Below are 21,373 nucleotides of genomic sequence, written 5' to 3'. Positions count from 1 at the left end.
TACACTTATCAATTGTGTCCTGCTTAGCAGTAATATATCCAAAAAGTGCTTTCTGGCTTGCTATATTAGAAATTATACTGCTATACAGAGTCTTGTAAAGTAATGATTGCAATTTTACTAAGTGTTGTCACTAGAAATTGGAGACCAGATAAATACTTTTTGTACACTTTTCTAGTATGACAAATAACAATTACAGGACATTTCAGTATGCATCTTGTGACAGCTCACTGCACTGCTGAGCGCTGCCAGTTGATTACAGGAATGTACTGGCAGCAGCAGTAACAGAATGGACAAATACAGTACACTGTATTTATCTAGTGTCTTTCATCAGTGAAGCTTTTGACAAATAGACAGACTTTCAGCACTTAGCACAATGGTAAAATAAGGAGAAGCTCTCAGCAAGCTGCCCCACTGCTGCCTAGCAGGGTGCCTTTCCGCAGAGCTGTGCTCAGCCTGGTTGTTGCAGGGTTTTATTCATGCCCAGGTACAGAGCTTTGTATTTGTCTTTGCTGAGTTTCACACCCCATTCCTCCAGCCTTTCTAGTCCATCTGAACTTCTAGGGCTAGGCACCTGCCCTTGAGCAGGTGGCTGGTCCCCCTGTGTCATGTCATGTGCAAACTTGACAGAAGGGTGCTTGCGTACCTCCTCCAAGTCATTGGTAAAGACATGTCCCAGGTTAGACCTCTGGGGTACCTGTTAGCAGCCTGCAGGTGAGATATGCCATGAGCATGACAATCCAATCAGGAATTTATCACATCTGCTTTCCCACACAGCTGTACCCAGTGACGTCCTTTGGAATACAAGGATATTGTGGGAGGCAGATAGGCAGGCTGCCTTGCTAAAGTTAAGGTAAACTGTGTCAGTATCTCTAGTCTTGTCTACAAATGAAGTAATTTGAGTGTAGAAGGCAGCCAAACTGGTCTGGCATGACTTACTTCTGGTGAGTCAATGTTGGTGCTGTCAGTCGGCTGCTTCTCCTTCATATGCTCAGAGGTGTGCTGAGAGGACTCACTCCATGAGCTTGGACAACCAGCAGTAATTCCGTGAATTGTCTTTTTTCGCTTTCTTCATATAGTCTGGATATTTTCTCTCTCCTGTAGCAAGAGATCTCCCTTAGCCTACTTCACCTTGGAAAAATTAAAGCAGATGGCCTTGAAAGGACATTGGCCAGCTTTCTGAGCACACTCTGACTTCTACAGATCTAGTCATCCCAATTTATCCTTGCCTTGTCTGGTTGGGATTTACCTGACCAACTAATGCTCATTGTTCATTGCCTTCTTGAACCCTGCCTGTAGTCACAGAGGCCTGGGAGACCTTGGTGAGGAAGAGTGAGGAATGTAGGAATTGAGCACCCCAGCTATAGCTGGGACTGCTGTCCCCATCCACAGGGTCACACTCTTCTTGTTCAGCCTTTTAGTTCTGCAAAAGCTGTTCCTGTTATCCTTGGAATCCCTTGAGAGCATCCACTCTGACTGAATATTTCTAATGGTACCCAGAGTGCTAGGAAATGTTTCTGAACTCCTCCTTTGAAGATCATTCATGCTTCTACCATCTGTATGTTGTTTGGTGAGAGGAAGTTCTTTTTGAAATTCTTGGGGGTTTTCAGTAATTTCAAAGTGTAATAGATGAGTTACTTCCTTTCCCTGGAGAAACCTACCTGGTGTCTGTGTCTAGATTTCGAGACTGGCCTTTAAAATAGTATTAATCCTTATGTCAGTACATTTGTTAAACTTAAGCACATGACCTAAGTAGATTACTTTTTTAATTCCCCTGACTGCCACTTTTTAAAATATTTACTACTTTGCTTTTGCTCACTGGCTGAAAGGAGGTTTCATACTTTTGCTTACAGCTCAGCCATTTTTGCATTTAATCTTTCAGAACTCATAGATGTTTATTGGGACTTGATTTTTTTTTTTTTTTTTTTTTTTTTTTTTTTTTTTTTTTTTAAACTACTCAATTGCAAACTAGCCACAGTACTTATTGTCTTGATGCCTTAGTCTACCAGGGTCTCATATTTTTCCTCATAGAACAGGGTATGTCTTCGTCCTCTGGTAGAAGACCAATACACTTGGTTTCAGGAAATGCTACATGTAGCATCTAACCCTCACTTTGAGGAGTTTTAATACCATTAGTTCTTTACTCTTCACAATTACATTTATCCTTTCCTTATAATTACTATGTTATCTGACTAGAATTTAGCTCTTGGTCAATGATTTTACAAGCCCATATGTCTAAACTTCAAAGGATTTCTTTTTTACTTACCAAACATCTAAACCCTTGTCATTGATCTGTATTGATTTCTTCTTTTCCTGCTTTCTGTTTTGTTCGTATCATGCATATCCTGTGAGATGCCATTACTGTTTTCTTCAGTGCCATCCTCACAACACCTAAGAATTTCATTTTCCCAAACCCCCACCCCACAGGGCCATTTTCACTACCCTTCATATTTGCATTTTTTAGAAATACAGCTTAGAATTTGATGAGTTTCCTACATTGCTGTTTGCATTGTCTGTGTCTGCAATAAGCTTTTACAATTTACTATTGCTTTCTTTAAGACAGCATTGAGCTCCTTGATTGTCCTTATGTGTCATCCACTAGATTTGTGCAGTTTATACACAGTTAATTTGTGCTGGGAAAGCTGTAATGGGTTTTAAGCAGTAGACATATTGCAGTAGTTACTTTGAAATTTTAATGAGTGCCATTAAAGAATCAAAGGTATGGGAGAGCAATTCTACAGGAAAGGAAAATAAAGGCCAAGAGGTAAGGAAAGTTTAAATGGTTCTAATATACAGTTTTTAAGTTCAAAGCAAGTTTGGTTGATCAAACCCCATTTGGGATGCTTTAGAAACTTCTAAAATGGTTTATTTCTTTTAGTTTATAGAGAAGGATAAGACTAGATAACATGTAAAGTGGAACAAATTTTATTAGACTAAATAACATGAACTGTGATAACATGAAAATACGATGAAAAAGCAGTTCATGAAAGTACCGCAGAAATAATCTTATTGCTGAAAATAATTCAGGATGTGACCTATGAGATGGATGCATAAGTCAGTGCAGGAACACCCCCACCGAGTTGCCCTGCACAGTGTGAGCCAGGAGCACACAGGTGCTTAGCCCAGGTGCTATGGGCTGGATTTCATGAGTTCTGGTGCTGCCACCAGCTCCCCACAGCAGGGTATGTGTTTGCACTGTAGGCACCCAGCTTCTGTAGGATTCCAACCCTCCCTGCTTCTCCCTTGCCCCTGCTCACAGGGGCTTGCCATTTCCTAGCATCCTCTTACTCCTTCTATTCTTTTATCATCCATTTTCGCTTTTTCCATCCTTTCCTTTCTATTCGTATTCCTGTTTGTGTCTTAAATCATAAAAACAATTTTTCAGTCTTGTTTTATCTTTTAAGGGAAAAAAAAAGGAAAAAAAAAAACAGAAGGAAGTGTCATGACACCTGTCTTCCTCTGTGTTGCCCTTTGTTTGCCTGCAGCTCCTTCCTTCTTGAAGACGTGGGTTAAAGTCTCCTGTGTCTCTTTTTCTTCCCCAACAATTAAGGTCTCTCCAGGATCTCTCGAGGCAGACGGATATTCCCTACGGCACCGTGCTGGACTCGGCAGTGTACGAGCACGTGCGGGTGAAAGGGATGAACCCCTTCGAGAGGGACAGCATGTATTCCCAGATGTGGAGGATGATCAACAGGAGCAATGGCTCGGAGAACAACGTCCTGGAATCCACTGCAGGCATTCAGAAGGTACTGGCATGCACCCTTTATGCTTCCCATTGGAGATGCTCTGTGTTCCTCCATGTTTGCTTAGCTGTTGCTTCCAGCTAAGAGGGACACATTTGCACCCAGGCAGTGATCGTGCCTGGAATCAGTTCCTGAAAGCCCATTGCACTGGCACAGAGGACTGGGACTTCTCAGGTTTGTGGCATTGAATAGCATTTTAATACGTAAATACCTGGACTGTTTGCTCCAAAATGTATTTACAGGAGTTTTATAGGAGATGGCTGCATTGATAAGGGTGCAAAATGGAAATAGGAACACTGGACTCAGAACCCCAGAATACAAGATGTTGATTATCGTGTTTTTTGGGTTTTTTTTTTTGTAATCTCCTGACACTGAAAATCCTGGCTTTCTGTTGTAGCTCTGGGTCACGTTTGTTTTGAGAGAGGAAGGCAGGAATGGATGATTTGACTTTAAAAAGAGTCTCACAAACACATTCTGTAGTAGGTTTAGCAGTGGAAAAACATTTTGAGAGCTATTTGTAGGCATATTTATGAATGTAATAGTTCCTCCCAAATTCTGGCTGACAGCTGCAGCTTTTACAGAAACACTAGTCCATGAAATTCAGTATGAGAGTCAATATAGGTTAATGAGTGACTGTATACAAGCTTTTCTCCTACCATTATATCTTTATTTTCAGACTTCTAAATCAAATCAAAGAAATTTCATCTTTTGCTGACTTTATTTTAAACTTCAGTATGTGACTATTTCTTACAGAAAATATCCATGAATTTTGTGTTCACATTCTTATAATCTTGATTTAGAGACTTCTGGAAATCCAGATGAACTCTGCTTTTTTGTCTCCACCAAAATCCATTGGCCAGGAAAACCTGACATTTCTATGTCTTCTCTCTAGGCAGTAACAAGAGAAAAGAGCATGTTAAGAAGAATGATTAAATTGCTGGTGAGCTCTTGATAATAAAAGAACTAAAAAATAACAAAGATTATTTGGATTTTTTTAAATCCCCAATCCAATCTGTGGATAACCAAGATCATATTTTCTCCTCTGAAGGACTAAACAGCATAAAAGAGAAGGCAGGAGAGGTCCTGGGGAACTGCACTTTTGAAACCCTTTTAGATAAAGTCATAAGCTGAAAGAGCAAGAAAAAATGGTCTGAAGATTTATTGGCTAGAGGAAATTGCTTTTTTGAGAGAACATATTTTAGCTCAGTTTGTAAGTGGCTGATAAAGCTGGGATTTGCCTTTTGTATATATAAAAAAACCCCGAAACCAGGAACCTTCCCTCCTTCTGGTTTCCCTTCCCAAGTTATAAAATGAGTTTCAGAAGGATCAAAAACCAGAGTACATCAAACACAGCTGTGCTCACTAACAGCTTTTAGTTGAAAAACCAAACAAACGGTATACCCTGCTGGCAGGTAATTCCAGATTACAGTCATTGAGTTTTTATTCCTGAAAACACGGCAGTTTCGGTCCTAAGAAAACCAGAAACATCCAAGCTCTTAATTTCCCATGCTTTTGCCTCCCAGGAATAGGCAAATGATCATGTCAAAAAACTAAGTTATCTCAAGTTAGCAAGCCAGCCACCTTCCAGTTTTAGAAAATTTGAGGTCTTAGGCCTGATGCTGATGGATGTACACATCTACCTGTGGGTGCACAGTTTCTCCCCTTCTTTCAATTTACAGGAAGAAATGACACACAAAAAGATTATTTGCCAGGTGCTGTTCACCAGAAGCTTTTGGGAAGTTGTAGTTGGCCTGCTTGGGAAGAAAGCTACATAAAGAAAGTGATGTTAAAAGCTAATCTTAGGCATGGAAAACTAATATTTTAAAAGGTGCCTGATAAAAGGCAGAGATTATAATCTCTGTAACACATTTTAAAAAATAAAAATATTTCAGAAAGAATTCTTGAGTCCCCTTGGCCTATTTATGCGCTTCATAATGCTCCTCATGATCTTTAATGAATTTAACTGGCCACATCAGAGCTATTAACCTGATTATAACCCTGGGCAAGATACACCAACAGATCTTCCTCTGCACCTGATCTTGTTTCCCCCTTTCATCAGCACTAAAGGGTGACTGAGGAGCAGTTTGTCCAGGCTCTGCAAGAGCATCACTTCAGCAAACCTTTCTGGAGTGCCAAGTGAGACAGCAGAGACCTAGTGAGTGCTCCAGACAGGTACAGGGAAAGGGACTTCTACTCAGCTGAGTAATGACCATGAAGGGATTAGGACCACCACAGGATAGAGGTGTGCAGGGATGCAGTGTACACTCCCATCTTTATCAGCACCCTTTGCTGCACCACCTCAGAGGTTAAATGAGGTTTGCAAGGAGCCTTCACAGAAGATGCTTCCCAAAATATTTTTATAAAATCCTAAAAGTTCTTTAGTTTTGTCTTGCTTTTATTCTGACAGCTCCAGTGGAGCTGGCACTATTTTATTGTGAGGGAAAGTAGCAGTATAATGCTAATGTATATATAAACAGGGGGAAGAGGAGAGGAGCCAACCACTGATTCACTCAGTGCCTCACCCCTCTCACTCAGCAGGACTGCCTGCTTGCTGTACCAGTGTCTTTGTGTGGAGTGGCACCTGTGTGAGTTCAAATACAATACAGCCAAATGACAGTGATTGCACAGTCACACTTTATATCAGGCATTCTGCTGCTTTGACCTGCTTTTCCTGGCAGGAGGGCAGGGCAGGCAAGAGAAATAAGATGGGAAGATCATGCCAATGTAAGTTTTCAGGTTTTGATATTTATTGGTCCTGTTCCTCTCATAAATCAGGTGCATACATATCACTGTGTATGCTCCTGTTCTCTCCATAGTGAACAGCTATAAATACCACAGGTCCAGCTAGAGAGCAGCTGGATAGATTTACCCTGAAGAGAGAGAAATTTTAAATACCTCAAACAGGAGACAGCCTGAAAAGCACAAGCATTTCAGATATTTTTCTTCTACTTATTGTCTCTTCCTTTCTCAAAAGGTAGCAAAAAGCTGTTGAAGGTCTGAATTTAAGGTAGGGAAGCACTCAGTCGTTCGTCTTCCTGCACTGTCAAATCAAAATGGATGGGGTGGTAGCTGTATTTTTATATAAGTCTGGATCATTCTGGGGAATATTCACTTTTATCTTCCCTTTTTCTTTATAATTCCTAAGTGTTTCATGTGTCTGAAATTGATTTTCCTTTTTTTTTTTTTTTTTTGCATAGGTTCTGAAATATGCATCTCATTCTGTCCTAGGAATCTCTGTTTTTGCGGAAGTTATTTATTCAGAGAGGATTTACAGAGGCCCAAGTCATGCCTGCTTAAACATTCATTGAGGACTCCAAGAAAAATCATCTAGGCTTAAAGATATCACATTACATACCTCTTTATGTCTTCTTAAAAAGCACATTACCCTGCTTAATCCTTTACAAGCACCACAGGCTTTCCTATCCTTGGAACTATTCCCATTTAAAATATAATGAAGTGCTTCTATTGTGGCCCTGTCTGCTCTTTCTTCCCTGGAGTATAATAGTGCCTAATGCCCTATCCTACCCACCTTGTTCCTCTGAACATGATACCATAGCCTACAGCATCTTCATTTCTCTCAGTAGTACAGAGTGGAAAATTCCTTTCCCAGGCAGAATCTGAATGTGTTTGAAACCTCTTCTGTCTATTTAACTCTATCTGCAAAATATTTAGCTGCTAGGAAACTTGTGAATTATTGTCAGGTGAAATAATGCTTCTGGATGGTGCATTAAGAGAAACTCCTTGTAAGCTCATAGTACTTCCTTTTCAACTTGCTCACAGCATCAAAAGGAATTTGGTCTCGAGATTTGGATTTTCCTGTGATCCTAATTGCAATGCCAGTGGAAGCATGCGAGAGCCCATTTGTTTTCCCTGGACACTGTGGATGGTATTTTACCCTCCTGAAAATACTGTAATAGTAAAAATATTTGTAAATAGACCATAACAAGGCTCTGCTAAGGTTATTTGTATGGAGAAGAAAAGGGTAATAACAGTTTGCAATTCTGTGCTAGAACAAATTATTAATGACTAACCATGGATATGCTTAATTTGTTTACAGCATTAGCAACATCACAAAGACCAAAACCCTTCCTGAATTAATTAATTATCCTGATATACTCAAACATTTGCCATTGGAATTGCCATTCTTGTGGCAGATTCACTGATTGCACAAAACATCTGGTTAAGAGTATGGTAGTCCACACATCTTTGTTGTGAACATTTCTAGCCATGGAGTAGTCCAATAAAAAGATGCTGAAACCAAGACAGACTTTTGAGATACTGGATGTGCACCATGATTCAGCAGTTTGGCAGTGGCTAAGAAAGGGATAGGAAGCAGAAGAGGTGAGAGCATATAAAAATTCTGAGACAGTTCTCCAGTACATCTCCACTTGTGACCAGGAGATCAGATGTGCTGTGTACCTGTTGGTTAGAAGGGTAATTATCAACCCAGAAACAGGTTCCCTGATCCCCCTCTGCCCCTGGAGTTGATGCTTCTTGGTCAGACAAGATGTTCTGTGTCTGCTCTATGAGTAATAAGGATGAAAAGTAACCTTAAGACCTTGATGTGTTCAGTCCCACAGCTGAAAGTGCAGTTTGTTTTGCCATTACTGCCTCCTGCACAGTCCATGATTTGGAGCTGACAGATGCCTTGCCGAACCAAAGGGACTGACTGCCCTTACTTTGTATTATTACGGATAGTCTGATTTTTTGTTTTGTTTTGTTTTTTTTTTCCCTATAATTCTATGTATCTTTATTGCCATATCTGGGGTTTTGAAAAACTTACAGCAGTGATAAGAATTAGAATCCTGACCAGAAAGCACTACAAACACAGTGTGGCATTACTTTCGGGCATTATCAAAATGCTAATAGTTATCTGGGTTAGCTCAGGAGCTCAGTGTGTTTGGGAAGTACAATAACTGGTCTGTGACAGTTAACAGAGCATGAAGCAGATTCTGTGCATAGCTTTAAAAACTAAATGCAAAACTTTTCCTACCACCACATTTTCTCAGAATTCAAGGTATGTTTAACAAAAGACTTCCTCTCTCTCACCAACACTTCTGAGTGTATAATAAAGTCTGCTGTAACTTTGAATTTCTAGAGAGTTTTCACTGGTTTTATCTAGAGTAGAACACCTGTAAAAGTTATTTTCTGCAGAGTTGGGCTTTATTCAAAAGAATGGGTAAGTCAAAATTGAAGTTAGCCTACATGTCAAGAAATGGTTCTACATGGACTTGTGGTCATTCAGCAACTAAGCAAGCCAACTATTGCTGTATTCCTTTGTCTCCAAAGTTTTCTGGAAGGTTTATCTGAGCTCATGTTCTCCTGCTTCATCTTACATGCTACTGAATGTTCCTCACCCTTTTTGCTCTCCCTGAAATGCCACCCAAGGTACTCCTGACTTCTCTTCAAAGGTCAGTCTACGTACGCCTGAGTCACTTTAACATCCTCAGATGTCACTGGCTGCTGTCCTGCTGTGGTGCTGTGCCATTCTACCTCCCATGTAGAAGGAAGGTAGAATGTCTTTGCTTGCTCTCTCTCTCATCTCTCAGTTTTTTTGAGAACTTTCCATAGTCTTTTCTGAATTTTTTGTGGGCCGTCTTACATCCAGGACCATAGTCCTTTCTATCTATAACTTATCCCTGTCTCTTAAGTACAAACAAATTGGCTCCACAAAGACAACCTGAAGTTTCCCTTCTCTTGAACTGAGCTGAGCTTGTTTCATCTGAAATAAAAATTCTGTGTTTTCCTCTGCTGTCTGTTCGTGTCTGTCCACTAACTTAGCTCAGCCTAAAGTCTACAGAAGCTGACTTCGTCATCTTAAATTTTCTTTTTATTGCTGGTGTGTCTAGTTAAGTCTTGCCAATTTACTTTCCATACCATGTCTCTGACTTACCCATACAACCTCCAGCCTGTCACTTCAGTAGTTTTCATTGTTATTTTCTTGGACCTCTATAAAGAATTCTTTTTGCATTTAGTTCCATTGAAAATGCTCTTGGGTTTTTGGTTTTTTTAAAAAAAAAAGTTGCCTTGACTTTCAAGGCCTTTCATTGTGAATTCTGACTCTGCCTGCAGCTTTCTCATTTCTGAATTGGAAATCATTTGTGTGAGCTTCCAGCGCAGCTCGTTTTTCAAGCAAAGTATCTTTTTGCTTTCTCTAAGGACCCTTCTGTAAGGTATGTTTTCCCTCAAGACAGTAGTCATGTCTTTCCTTCAAACTCCTTAACGCTCCCCTTTGTTATTACACCAACAAAAACCTTGACAACCAGGTCTCTGGTGTGCTGTGATCGCTACCCATCAGCTGAGCAGCTCTGTTTTGTTGTTTCTTTATGCTCTTTCCCTCCCTTTGGTTTATTTCATAGCTGCCAAATCAGAGGGGAGAGAGGAACACACACGATAATCATCTAAATACTGGCAAAGATGGGATGTGGGGGAAACCAAAGAACTGCTGTACCCTGGAATGAACTAAATTAATGAACACCACCATTATCAGATGAATAGTATTTCTCAAAAAACAGCCTCTCTGTGCCTGACCTTTCAGCCTTCATCCTCAAAGGAGAGCTACAGCCTAACTTCAAAAGATGAGCATGGGAACTAAAAGTTCTTAACAATCTGATACAATATTTTTAAAAAATAGGAGGAAAATAAGATTTTATTGGGCAATTACTCCTTGTTATTTCTCAGTTTCTTCAGATTCGATGGTGCCAGGTACATATTTCTTTTGAATGTTCTCATTGATTAACAACAAAATCATTGCAATAATCTCAGAGGCAGTTTTCTAATCTTGAAGTTTTCTACTTGTTTTCAGATGCTTGTTTGCCCGAAAACTTGGTTATTTAGGGCTCTCCCCACAGATATGTCCCATCTTCTATTCAAAGATAATTCTCTCTTGAAGTCTTGCTTCACCTTGATATGTCAATGGCTATAAATATACCCTCATCATGTGTAACTTGAGGTGTCTAATTTAAGTGTCCAAGTTTCTTTCTTTGCTGTTGTAGGCAGGCAATTTTCTTCTCTGGAGAGTAGTCAGGAGTGCCTAAGATGGCAACCTATTTTTCTTGGTGGCTTATTTTGTACAGTACCTGCCAAACTAAGATCATATTCCATGACTAGAAATGGCAATAAAAACAAGAAACAGCAAAATGCACTCTGAGGAAGAAATTTTGCTTCAGTCCTGTAGAATTGCATTTTGCAGAGATCTGAGTCCGGACTTTTCAGCTGGAGAAAGGACAGATGATAGCCCTTTGAGGAGTGAGCATGGGATGGGGGAGTGGGCCCCATCCTTCATCCTGGTGGACAAATGCAAAGCTCAGTACTTCACACCTTAGCCTGTGTCTAACCCTGTAGTTGTCTTTTTAATAGGGCAAGATAGTCCAGAGAGGAAAACTGATACTTTTGTGAGTGGAGATTTCACTTGATGTATTTCTTAAGTAGAACTGATGGACGCATGAGCAAAACATCTGGAGTGCATCGCTGCCCTGATGGCAGGAGCACAGCTCTGTAGGAGTGTAGGGGCAGCTGCCACTAACAGCCTCAGAGTGCACTGCCAGCCTTTTGGTCTAGAATAATCCTCAGGCACGTGCAAAAAGTAGAACCGTTTTTTGTGTTATTAGAACTAATTGTGTGTGAAATAGCCCCCAGTCTCTAGCTGTTGAGATAACAGGTAGGAGTTCGATTGGTTGGTTGGTTGGGGTTTTTGTTATATTTGGAGAATTTTAGATGTGTCTGATGGGTAGGGAAGGTGGGAACACTACACTCTGATGGTGAATGTACCTCAACCCCCACATGTGGAGCTTGTGGCGTCCTGTGTGAGGACTTTCTATCTTTTGGTGCCTTTTTCTGGTGCTGAGCACTTTGAGAATTGCTGCCAGACTGGTTTGTATCCTCATTTGTTTCCATGGCCCTATCACATCTGAATACCATAATCCCAAGCATTATATATGGCAGACTTTAAATTTCAGAATAACTAAGCAGCATGAATGCTGCTTTCATTTGCACTGGCAGGTGAATAATTATAGAAATTCTGAGTTCTGTCCTGAAGCTGGGATTTTTACAAGATTGAAAATTTTGGAAGGTATCAGGGAGTAAGAAAACTGACAATTAGGAAATAATTTAAGAAAAAGGGTGCATTTTCAGTCAGTGGTTGTAAAAGCTGAGCATGAGCATGTCAGGATAATGCTCACAGGAAATTTTTTTGCTAGTATTATTTGTTGCCTCATTTCTCTGAGCTGGTCACCCTCTGTTAGGGAGGTTAGAAAGGGTGGTATAAACAGAAAAGGATGCTGAACCAACCCCTACAAATGAGTAGCTTAGTTTGTGCATATTCACATCTAATAGAGCAATGCTGTTGTCATATTCTATAAAAGAAAACTTTTGTGAGCATTTAGTAGGTGATGAGTGCATTTATTATGCATTAGCATGGGAGAGGTCTGAAAGAAAAACAGCTCTCCTGGGTGCTGTTGCAAACCATCTCCTGAGTAACACACAAGATTTATTAGAGTACGAGACTGGAAATGTCTTCACGTATATATTTGTAGTAAAATGGAAGTTCTGCTGCATGTTGCTCTCCCAATTAAAACCAAAGTTCATCTGTTGCAGAGGCCAGGAAGGGTTTGGGAGATGTGGGTTCTTTGGGGCAGAAAAATACTGAGGAGTCAATTTTGTGAGGTCTCAGTTGTTATTTGGGCCTTGCTGCTGGAGTGATATTGGTTCTGGTGTGGCATCTTAGAGTGAAAACATGCTGGATACCTGTAATGAAAAAGCAATGCAAGGAAACTTTTGCTAGATAATAAATGTTTGTAACTTTTTCCAACCCATAAATCTACCTCTAATGCTGTTGCTAAAATTTTATATGCTACCTTCCCAGGCTCTTCAATCTATGGCATTGCCTCAGCAGGAAAGGTTATGACCAACAGCTTTAAATGACCAAAAACTGTATGATGAGGGATGAGCAAGATGCGCTGAGGTGCCTCAGTGCAGTGAACTTCCTCCTGTGTCAGCAGCTTGTGGAGGGATATTCCCTTCTTTGGGTTTTTCAGTAGCATATACCTTGCTTTTTATTTAACCAGAGGGACTCCTGATGGAAATTGCAGACTCCCAGGCATGTTTTCCTAGTCTGGTCACATCAGATACGGGTTGTGTCTGTGCAACTTTTAGGGAAGCAAAGCTTGAGATGAGCAAAATGTCCTACTTGAAGTTATTCTTTTACTTCTTCAGGTCACTTCTTGCAGACATTTTCCTATGGGAAGGTGACAAAAGATTTGAATTTGTGCAGTTTAATAACCAGACATTTTTCTTTTGTGCATCAATCAAGTTCCAGATTCCTTTTTAAAGAGCATCAGTGGAAAATTTCTGTCAAAATTTGCTATATTATTTTGCATTCTTGTTATACTAAGAAAGAAAAACTCTACAAAATGCCTGATGAAGAAGAGTTGTTTGGCATTTGGAGCACTCTTGCTTGGCTGCAGGGGGAACACAAGTTTTCAGGCATTTGTTATTCTGGTCTTGTGAGCTTTTATTTCTCCATCTTATCTTCATTAACTTAGTGCTTTTCCTGCAGAGGTTCTATAACATTTCTAGGTTCATGAAGATTAATGACACCACCCTCCAGAGAGTGTCTGGAGACTACACACACTCCTACACAGCTCCAGCAACCTCTGCTTGTTCTTTTCCTTCTGAATTCTCACTTCACTTTGTTTCCTCCCTCTTACTTTTTCATTTGTCTGCTTTTTGACCCTCTGTCCCTTCTGTTTGGATAACAGCTACTCGAACTTTTCCCTACCTCTCTAATTCCTTTCTTCTTTCCACCCTTCACCTCTCCACAGTGTTACACATCCCCTTTGTTGTCTCCATCGGCTTACAATGTTTCCCGGTTGATCTGTTGAACAATTTCCATTTGCAATCAGATGAAGCATTCCCGAACTCCGACTGTCACTTTGAAGCCCAGCTGCATGCTCCTAGTGTGGTGGAGTGCTCTGGGGATGTATCACACACAGAGGAGGGAAATGCAGGCTCTGTCTCATGATCAGTGGATGGAGGCAGGAGAGCACACTCTTGCTCCAGGCACAGAACTCTGTAGTGTCTTCGCTTTCTTGCTTAAATGTTTCCAGCTATCATTTTTGTGTATTAACATATTTTAATAATACCCAAAAACTTTGTGATGCATTAACAAATGCAAATTATGGCGTTGAATGTCAGGTTGTTTAAAAGATATATGCAACAGAAAAGAAAGATGAATAGAAATAATGTGAAAGTGCATTTTATACATCCCCTATGCTCCAGCCTTAAAGCATGACTTTGTGAGGCTGCAAGTCTAAAATTATGAGAAGCATAAGAAGTAGCAGAGGGATCTTGTCTCATGTTTTTGCAGCTGCCGTATCAATCATTCATAGAACAGTTTTGATAGCTGTAGGTAATTTCTGTTCAACAACTTGTTACTAAACAAACAAAATGTCTGTTCTGGAGACCAGCAAATACAATTGCAGGGAGTAGACCTGTAGGAAGACTCCACTGTAAGACACTTGATAGTTCCTCATGAAATGATTCAGAATTTTTTTCCTTCTAATGCTCTTACAGCTGGAAGTCATAGAAAAGAAAAAACAGAATTTTTAAAAAATATCATCCATGAATAGTCAGTACATTAATAAACATACTTGTAGGCAATTACATGCTAATGAAGTAATAAGAATGGCACAGGAAAATGAAATTGCGAACTAAAAAGCACTAGCAGAATACTTGAAAAAATCAACCTTTCTAGTCTCTAACATGTATAAGCATCAAGCCTCTAAGTATCAGAAGATATAATTTAAAAAGATGATTTCCCTAAAGTCATCCTAGTTTCAAAACAGGAGAGCTAAACTTCTGTTAAATAAGCAGAATGCTTCCTTAGGCTGAGGAGTAGTTATAATTGGGTTTTTTCCACCATTTATGCTCTTTAGTTAAGTTGCCATCAAGCAGTTTATGTCTCCTTGCATTTGAATTAGGTGGCAGAGTTGTCCAGTTTGAAATGTGACTACAATAAATGAGTTTCTTTTCAAGAGCCAGGCTATGGGAGGAGAGGATTAAAGTGCCATGTGGAGTATTTTAAGAAGCATTTTAACCAGGCTGTAATCACATATCATTCTTCTATTCTTTTGCATGAAATAACTGCTCTAGATAGGCTGCACAACTCCCTTCCTGAATTACAATGGCAGGAGAGGGTTGTTTACTATTCCCAGCTCTAAAGCTTTCCTGCTGCATGGGGGCTGATTGGTGTTTATGGCTGTTTGCAGAAGGGCTATTTAATCAAATAAAACAGACCCCATTCCCACTGAATGTAAGAGAGGGAGAGATATCAATCCCAGGGGCTGTATCAAGATGGGTGTAAAGAACAATGCATCTGTAATGAAAAACCCAGTAGATAAGCAGCTGCATTATAAAAGTCTGGTCATAGCATCAATCAAAGGGTGGAAGATTGTGTTGTTTTATCTCTCTGACCTCAGAGCAGGATTTTCTTGTAATGCAGACATGGTTTAACCCCAGCTGGCATCACAGCCCCACAGAGCCACTCTGTCACTTCCCCTCGTTTCAGGATGGGGGAAAGAATCAGCAGAATCAAAGTGAGAAAACTTGTGGCTTGAGATAAAGACAGTTTAATAAGTAAAGAGGAAGTTACACAAGCAATCAAAGCAAAACATGGAATCTATTCACCACTTCCTACAGGCAGGCAGGTGTTCAGCCATCCCCAGAAAAGTAGGGTTCACGTTTAATAGATACTTGGGAAGGCAAGCACCATCACTATGAATGTTGCCCTCCTTGTTTCCCAAGCTCTGTATGCCCAGCATGATGTCACATGGTGTGGGATATCCTTGGGCCAGCTGCACCAACTGTGCCCACTCCCAATTCCTCGTACACCTCCAGTCTCCTCGCTGGTGGGTGATGGGGGAAGCAGAAAAGGCCTTGACAACTGTGTAAGCTCTGTTCAGCAATAGTGAAAATATCTCTGTGCTATTGGCACTGTTTGCAGCACAAATCCAAAACATAGCCCACACATAGCTCTAGCTGCTATGAAGAAAATTAACCATCCCAGTCAAAACAGAGACAAATACTCTTCTAGCAAGAATTCTCACCCTGTAAATAAACAAATCTAGGACATGGCATCTGCCCATTAGTGAGTCTTGTACCTGACTCTCTCTTATACAAATTCCCAGGGAACTTCTAAATTTCTTTTCAATCTTCCATTCAGTCCTGGATGTAGTTCTTTTCTGTTTTATCAGTATCTTTATTGATAGCCAGGACATGTCTTGTGATGGATCCGAGGTACTGCAACGTAACTTGGTCCAAAATGGTCTGAATTTGTTACCTCTGGAAGACACCAAAAACAGTACATTGTGTCCTCCAGCATGGAGAAATGGCATGGCCTTGCTTTCTAAACGGCACGTGGTCAGAAAAAGTGTGACAAACCCAAGTCTGAAAACCTTTATGTTTTGTTTCACACCTGGCAGCAGTTCTGAGCATGATTGTGTTTTATGTGGCATTCAGGTATGCACTTGAAAGCTGCTGGGCTGGGTCTCTCAATGGGCACAAGTACCCTGTCACCTCATTCATCGGTTTTCACTGAGAATTGGTATTAGAGGACACCAGACTGCTCATCCCTCATAGAGGGGAGGCCCACAGCTACTGCATGCTCAAAAGCAGAATTTGGCATGAAGAAAAACAGAATTTAGCTTGAAAAATATTAGCCCACAGCTACCGCATGCTTAAAAGCAGAATTCAGCATGAAAAATATTAGGTGGTTATCAGCGGCAGTATCTTCAGGATCAAAATTTTGGCCTTGAGTGCTAAAATTTTTCCCAAGTCATGTCTTTACGCTCAAGTTGTTGTATGAATCTCTTGGAGTCCAAATGTTGTGTTTGACAGCATAGTCAGGAGGCAACACTCAACAATGTAGGTGCACATTGGGCAGGTGGAAACAGCAAAAGCAGGAATGTTTCCTCACAAAAGGAAAATGGGAGTGTTGGTTAATGAATGTTTGCAAAGTGCTTCCAGTCCTTCAAATTATGTTATTATTAAACTGAACGTCTTTGATTATGTTATGGTCATGCTGAAAGCTAAATGAAGGAACTGGTTTCCTTTAAACAGTATCTTATTCTTGATTAGAGTGATCATTAAAACATTTCAGATTAACAAAGTGTGCAGCAGATGGAACACAGCAAAGAAAGCAGAAAAATGAGATTTCAGAAGAGAGTCAAACTAGGCAAACCCAGAAGTAATTCAAAAGAGCTCACATCAAAATTCTGGCTAATTTGCATATAGCATGTATTCGTGAATTATAACAGTTGTGGAAAATACTCAGGGTAGTATTTTGTCTTTTGATAAATGCCAATAGCAGTCTTGACTTAGAGAATTGTACTTCTGAATCCATCCTCTCATCTGCAGTGTTGAGAGTCTCCTCAACGTTTTAGACACTTTAGTGATTTTGAAAAATTTAAATGAAGTTTAGTGGAGTGGAAATATCAGCCAAACATGTAGCTAAGGATCACATAAATCTGTTGTATCTGATGGATTTTGCTACACTTCTTGCTGTACCTCTCTCTTCCCAAACTAGTGTCCTGCTTTTCAAGATCCTGAATTGCCCAGTTCAGCCTCTGATCAGCTGGCCTCTGCACCTTCCTCAAACATCCCATCAAAGGTTTTCTCTGTCTTTCTACCACACCTTTTCTCATATCTTCCAAGTTAATTTCTCCCTACATCCAACATGAAAAATCTTTAGCTCTAATTTTGCATCCATTGAAAACAGTCAGTGGTAGACTTCAGCTCAATTTCTGTTTCCATACACCAATTGGAAGCTGACTTGGCTGCTGCAAACCTCGTGAACAGAGTTGCAAAGGGGAAATCTCATGACAGCAAGAATTATTTACACATAACATTATATCACATGCAGATCCATTCCTGGCTGAAGGAAGACAAATCACAACCAAATAACAGAGAAGCTTACAGAAGGTTTGTTTTGAATTTCTTTATAATAGTAGTCCAAGGCCTGATGGAGTTTATTCTGTCCCCATAGAGTGTCACATGGTACACTTTAGGACTGATACTGCATTAAATTGTACTGTATCCTTTCAGGACTTACATTTGCATACCTTCTATACAGCTTTCAGTTTATTTTAGTTATTACTGCTCCATAAAATTTTTAAACTATGAGGAATTTCTAGCACCCCATGACAAGTCTTGCATAAATTGGAGTTTTGATCTCATCTTTATCATGTTATTCTCAACTGGTAGATTTCTTTATTTTTTTATTATGCTGTTGTCATTTTTTTACAGTCTGTAATTTATCTCATTCATTCAGCTCATACATTGCTAGACTTAAGTTCTGGTGTGTGCACCATGTAGGTACAGAGTAAGCCCATTGAACTGACTGTTAGTTATTCATTAGCTGCCAAATGTAGATGCCTGTATTGGGCCTCAGACTCCCATTGTATTTGCATTATTCAGCTCTAAATAATTTGAAATATGACAAAAAGGAATAAATGCAATTCAAAAGAAACTTTTAAAAGAGACAAGAGAAAATATTGTTGTGGTTTTATCTTCCTCAGCTACAATATAATGTGCTCTTCATAGATATGTCATCCATAAGATAAAGGGAATATATTTTTCTGGCATTGTAGTTACTTTGCTTTCTTATATACATCTTGCAAATTAGTTTTTCCTAAAATGAGCAATGTAGCAACAATGATACTACATTGGACATGACATAGATGTCGATTTGTAGGAATTGTGTTTTCCTTTTGTGTCTGAAGGGATGATATTTTCAGAAGAGGAGCCCACATGTGTGCAGTACGATGTTTAAATAGCTGCACACAGAAAGGAGCTGTATCTGCAGAGCACTGCAAAGCTGCAAGGCTGATTGCACAGATGCAGGCATACAGCTCCTTTTCCTGAAAACTTGGTCAGGCACTTATCACCAGTGTGTCAGAAGTTCTGTAGCATCCTTTAGTGTGCTTTAACAAGTGATAAAAAATTTGTGTTCATCGTTTTCCATTTAAAAATCCATGCTGAAGGAGCAAGGAGCATGCCAATAATATAGAACTGGGCAAGTAAATTATTATTCTTCTGCTTTGGCAGTCAGTTAAGGCCTTTCTCCACCCTTGCCATTGTGCTGGCAGTTCACGTGTTCCTGTGCAATGCAGTACCTAATTTTTTGAAAGCCAGAGAAAAACTGCAGTTCTTCCTTGCATTTAGTATGTATGTGTCCAACACACTGTCATTCTCATGGGAGAGTCCTGTAAGAGAAGTTATTTTTAAGTTAGGTTGTGATATACATGTAACTAGCAAGCAACAGCAGTATAGATACTTGTTCCTTACATAGACATAGTCCAATCTGTTTGTCAGTGAAATAAATAAAACATTGGTAAGAAGACATTTCCTAACAAGGTGGTGACCTTTTTCTAGCCGTGCCTGCACAGATGCTGGGTGATACCAGGTACACATTGGCTGAAGTGCTAAAATATCAAGTTCATGATTTTATGATGCTATTGCGTGTGTTTTTCAATTTTCTTTCCCATAGTTTGGTGCTAACAAATTGTTTCGTTCATTCAAATAAGATGTTTACTGGTGTATATGATATTTCATTCACTCAAGTAAGATGTTTACTGGTGTACATGATTAGCTGGGCACTTAGCTGTCCACACTGGATGCACAAATACCTGATTTGCAAGTTCAACTAAGAAAATCTCAGTTGATGTTCCTAATTCTAGCTGAAACGCTACTTCATTTTAGAATGGCAAATAACCTCTGATTACATTCTATCTCCATGATGAAAATTTTTTCTCCTTCATAAGCACTTTACTTTTCTCATCACTTATCTCTAAAATACTTAGGATGGCATTTTTATTAATGTTGTAGGACTCGAACAAGTAGTTGATTTTAACCCCTTTGTATTCTCTTTGTATACCCAGTGATATGGGATATACATATCAAATTTTAATTAAGAAAATAAGTAAGACTGGGTGACTAACTGTAATGTATGTTTACCGAAGAACTATCCTTGTTTATGATATAATCAGATTTCTCAGCATATTTTGTCCAAGTTTGAATCTAACAGGCTTAGGCAACACATAAAGAGACATAAGTTTCCATGATTTATTATACTTGCAGGAAATCAAGAATGAAACAGGAAACACAATTGCTTATTGTTTATATTTATACATATTTAGGTTTTTATCAGATGTCTAAAACCATGGCTCAAATAAATCAGAGTGAATTATCATTAGGGATTTATTCACTGGAATATAATCATAATTGAAAGTGAAATTGTAAGGAAGGAGGTATTTTTATAAAATATTGTGTAGCTTCAAAAGCACTAAAATTGTCAACATGTTATCATAGGGTATTTTTGTATTCAACTGTGACCTCTTTTTGATCAAAATGGTTTTATTTCATTTTGAAACATTAATCCATTGCAAGAAAGGTAATTCGGATTGAAGTCAACTTTTTGGAATAAAATATTCTCCAGTTTGGAAATTTTTTTACTGCTTTTGATACCAAAAATTTGTGATATTTTTCTTGAATTCAAAATCTTGAAATTCCTTGTGCAGAAAGATAACTGATTTCTGTCCAGCTCAATCTATCACTTTCACCAAGCAAAAGTTCTGTGTTTAACACCACATCTCTGCACTTGAACAAGTGTCCCACACAGGAATTTCTATTGATTCCTGTTTCAGGAGGAAGAAAGGGTTAAAAATCTTTCATGAAAAATACTGGTCCTGAAGTATTCCTCAAGCACAAGTAATTGTTTTTCAGTAATTTATTTATTTTCAGTTGATATTTGGCAGCTGTTTCTCAGTTCTGTCATCTGTAACTGATTTCTGGCACTTGAGTTACGGTGTGGGCAGGTCAGGATGAAATAGAAGCAAATATAAGGGAAACGTGTGACCTGCACTTCATTTGTCATTTACAAAGGTGTGCCAAATGAATGTTACAGCCCTGGATAAGCGGAAATGCCTGTGGGCAGAGATGAACTGCTCTGTGTACATTTGAAGGCAAAGGCTGTAAGTATTTTACTTTGTAAAGATACAAAAGCCCAGCTATCACCTGAAATTAGAGCAGCAGTAAACATTAAATCCCTGGATGGCTATGGAGAGTGCTCAGGAGCTGTTGCACTGTTTTGGGTGCTTTCTGAATTTGAAACTCCTTGTGGACACTGTTTACATCTTTATTTACCTCTGCACATACAGAACTTGGGTGCCTGCTCTTTTACCTGGCCTTGCTGTTCCTGGAAGCCCTGGCTGTGCATTGTGAGTGACTCCAGCAGCATTTTCTGTATTCACTGTTTTGTGTGAGGGGTTTGACTTCCTAGTTTGTGACTGCAGGCAGGGCCTGTAGGCTGGCTGCAGGCAGGCAGCAGAGACAGGGGCTAGCTTCAAGACTCACAGGGATTTTATGTGACAAGTTGTTCTGCTGTGTCACTTTTTCAGTTGTCTGCATGATGATAGCAAGAAGGCAGCCTGAACTGAGTAAGAAATGTGACTGCACTGGTCTTCTTTCCCCTACCACACCTCTTGGTGTCTTCCATGAGTCCTAAACTGCTAAAGAAAGAGAAAACCTTCATAACTCAAATCTGTAATGTTCTTCTGTCCTGTGGGTTCAAAACACCT

At 39.6% G+C, this 21,373-nt stretch overlaps 1 protein-coding gene across 1 annotated transcript in view; it reads left to right on the top strand.

Annotated features, from left to right (window-relative positions):
* The window catches only part of GRID2 (glutamate ionotropic receptor delta type subunit 2), a 681,673-nt gene that overhangs the window by 587,207 nt on the left and 73,093 nt on the right, over window positions 1-21,373 (top strand). The window contains exon 13 of the mRNA XM_083862309.1: window positions 3,548-3,743. Coding sequence (XP_083718435.1) covers window positions 3,548-3,743 — 196 coding nt within the window. The remainder of the gene's footprint in view (window positions 1-3,547; window positions 3,744-21,373) is intronic.

Source organism: Zosterops lateralis, assembly GCF_965231275.1.
Source record: "Zosterops lateralis genome assembly, chromosome: 5".
Taxonomy (NCBI): domain Eukaryota; kingdom Metazoa; phylum Chordata; class Aves; order Passeriformes; family Zosteropidae; genus Zosterops; species Zosterops lateralis.
Note: the sequence above shows the minus strand (reverse complement) of the source record. Positions and strands in the feature narration are given on the sequence as shown.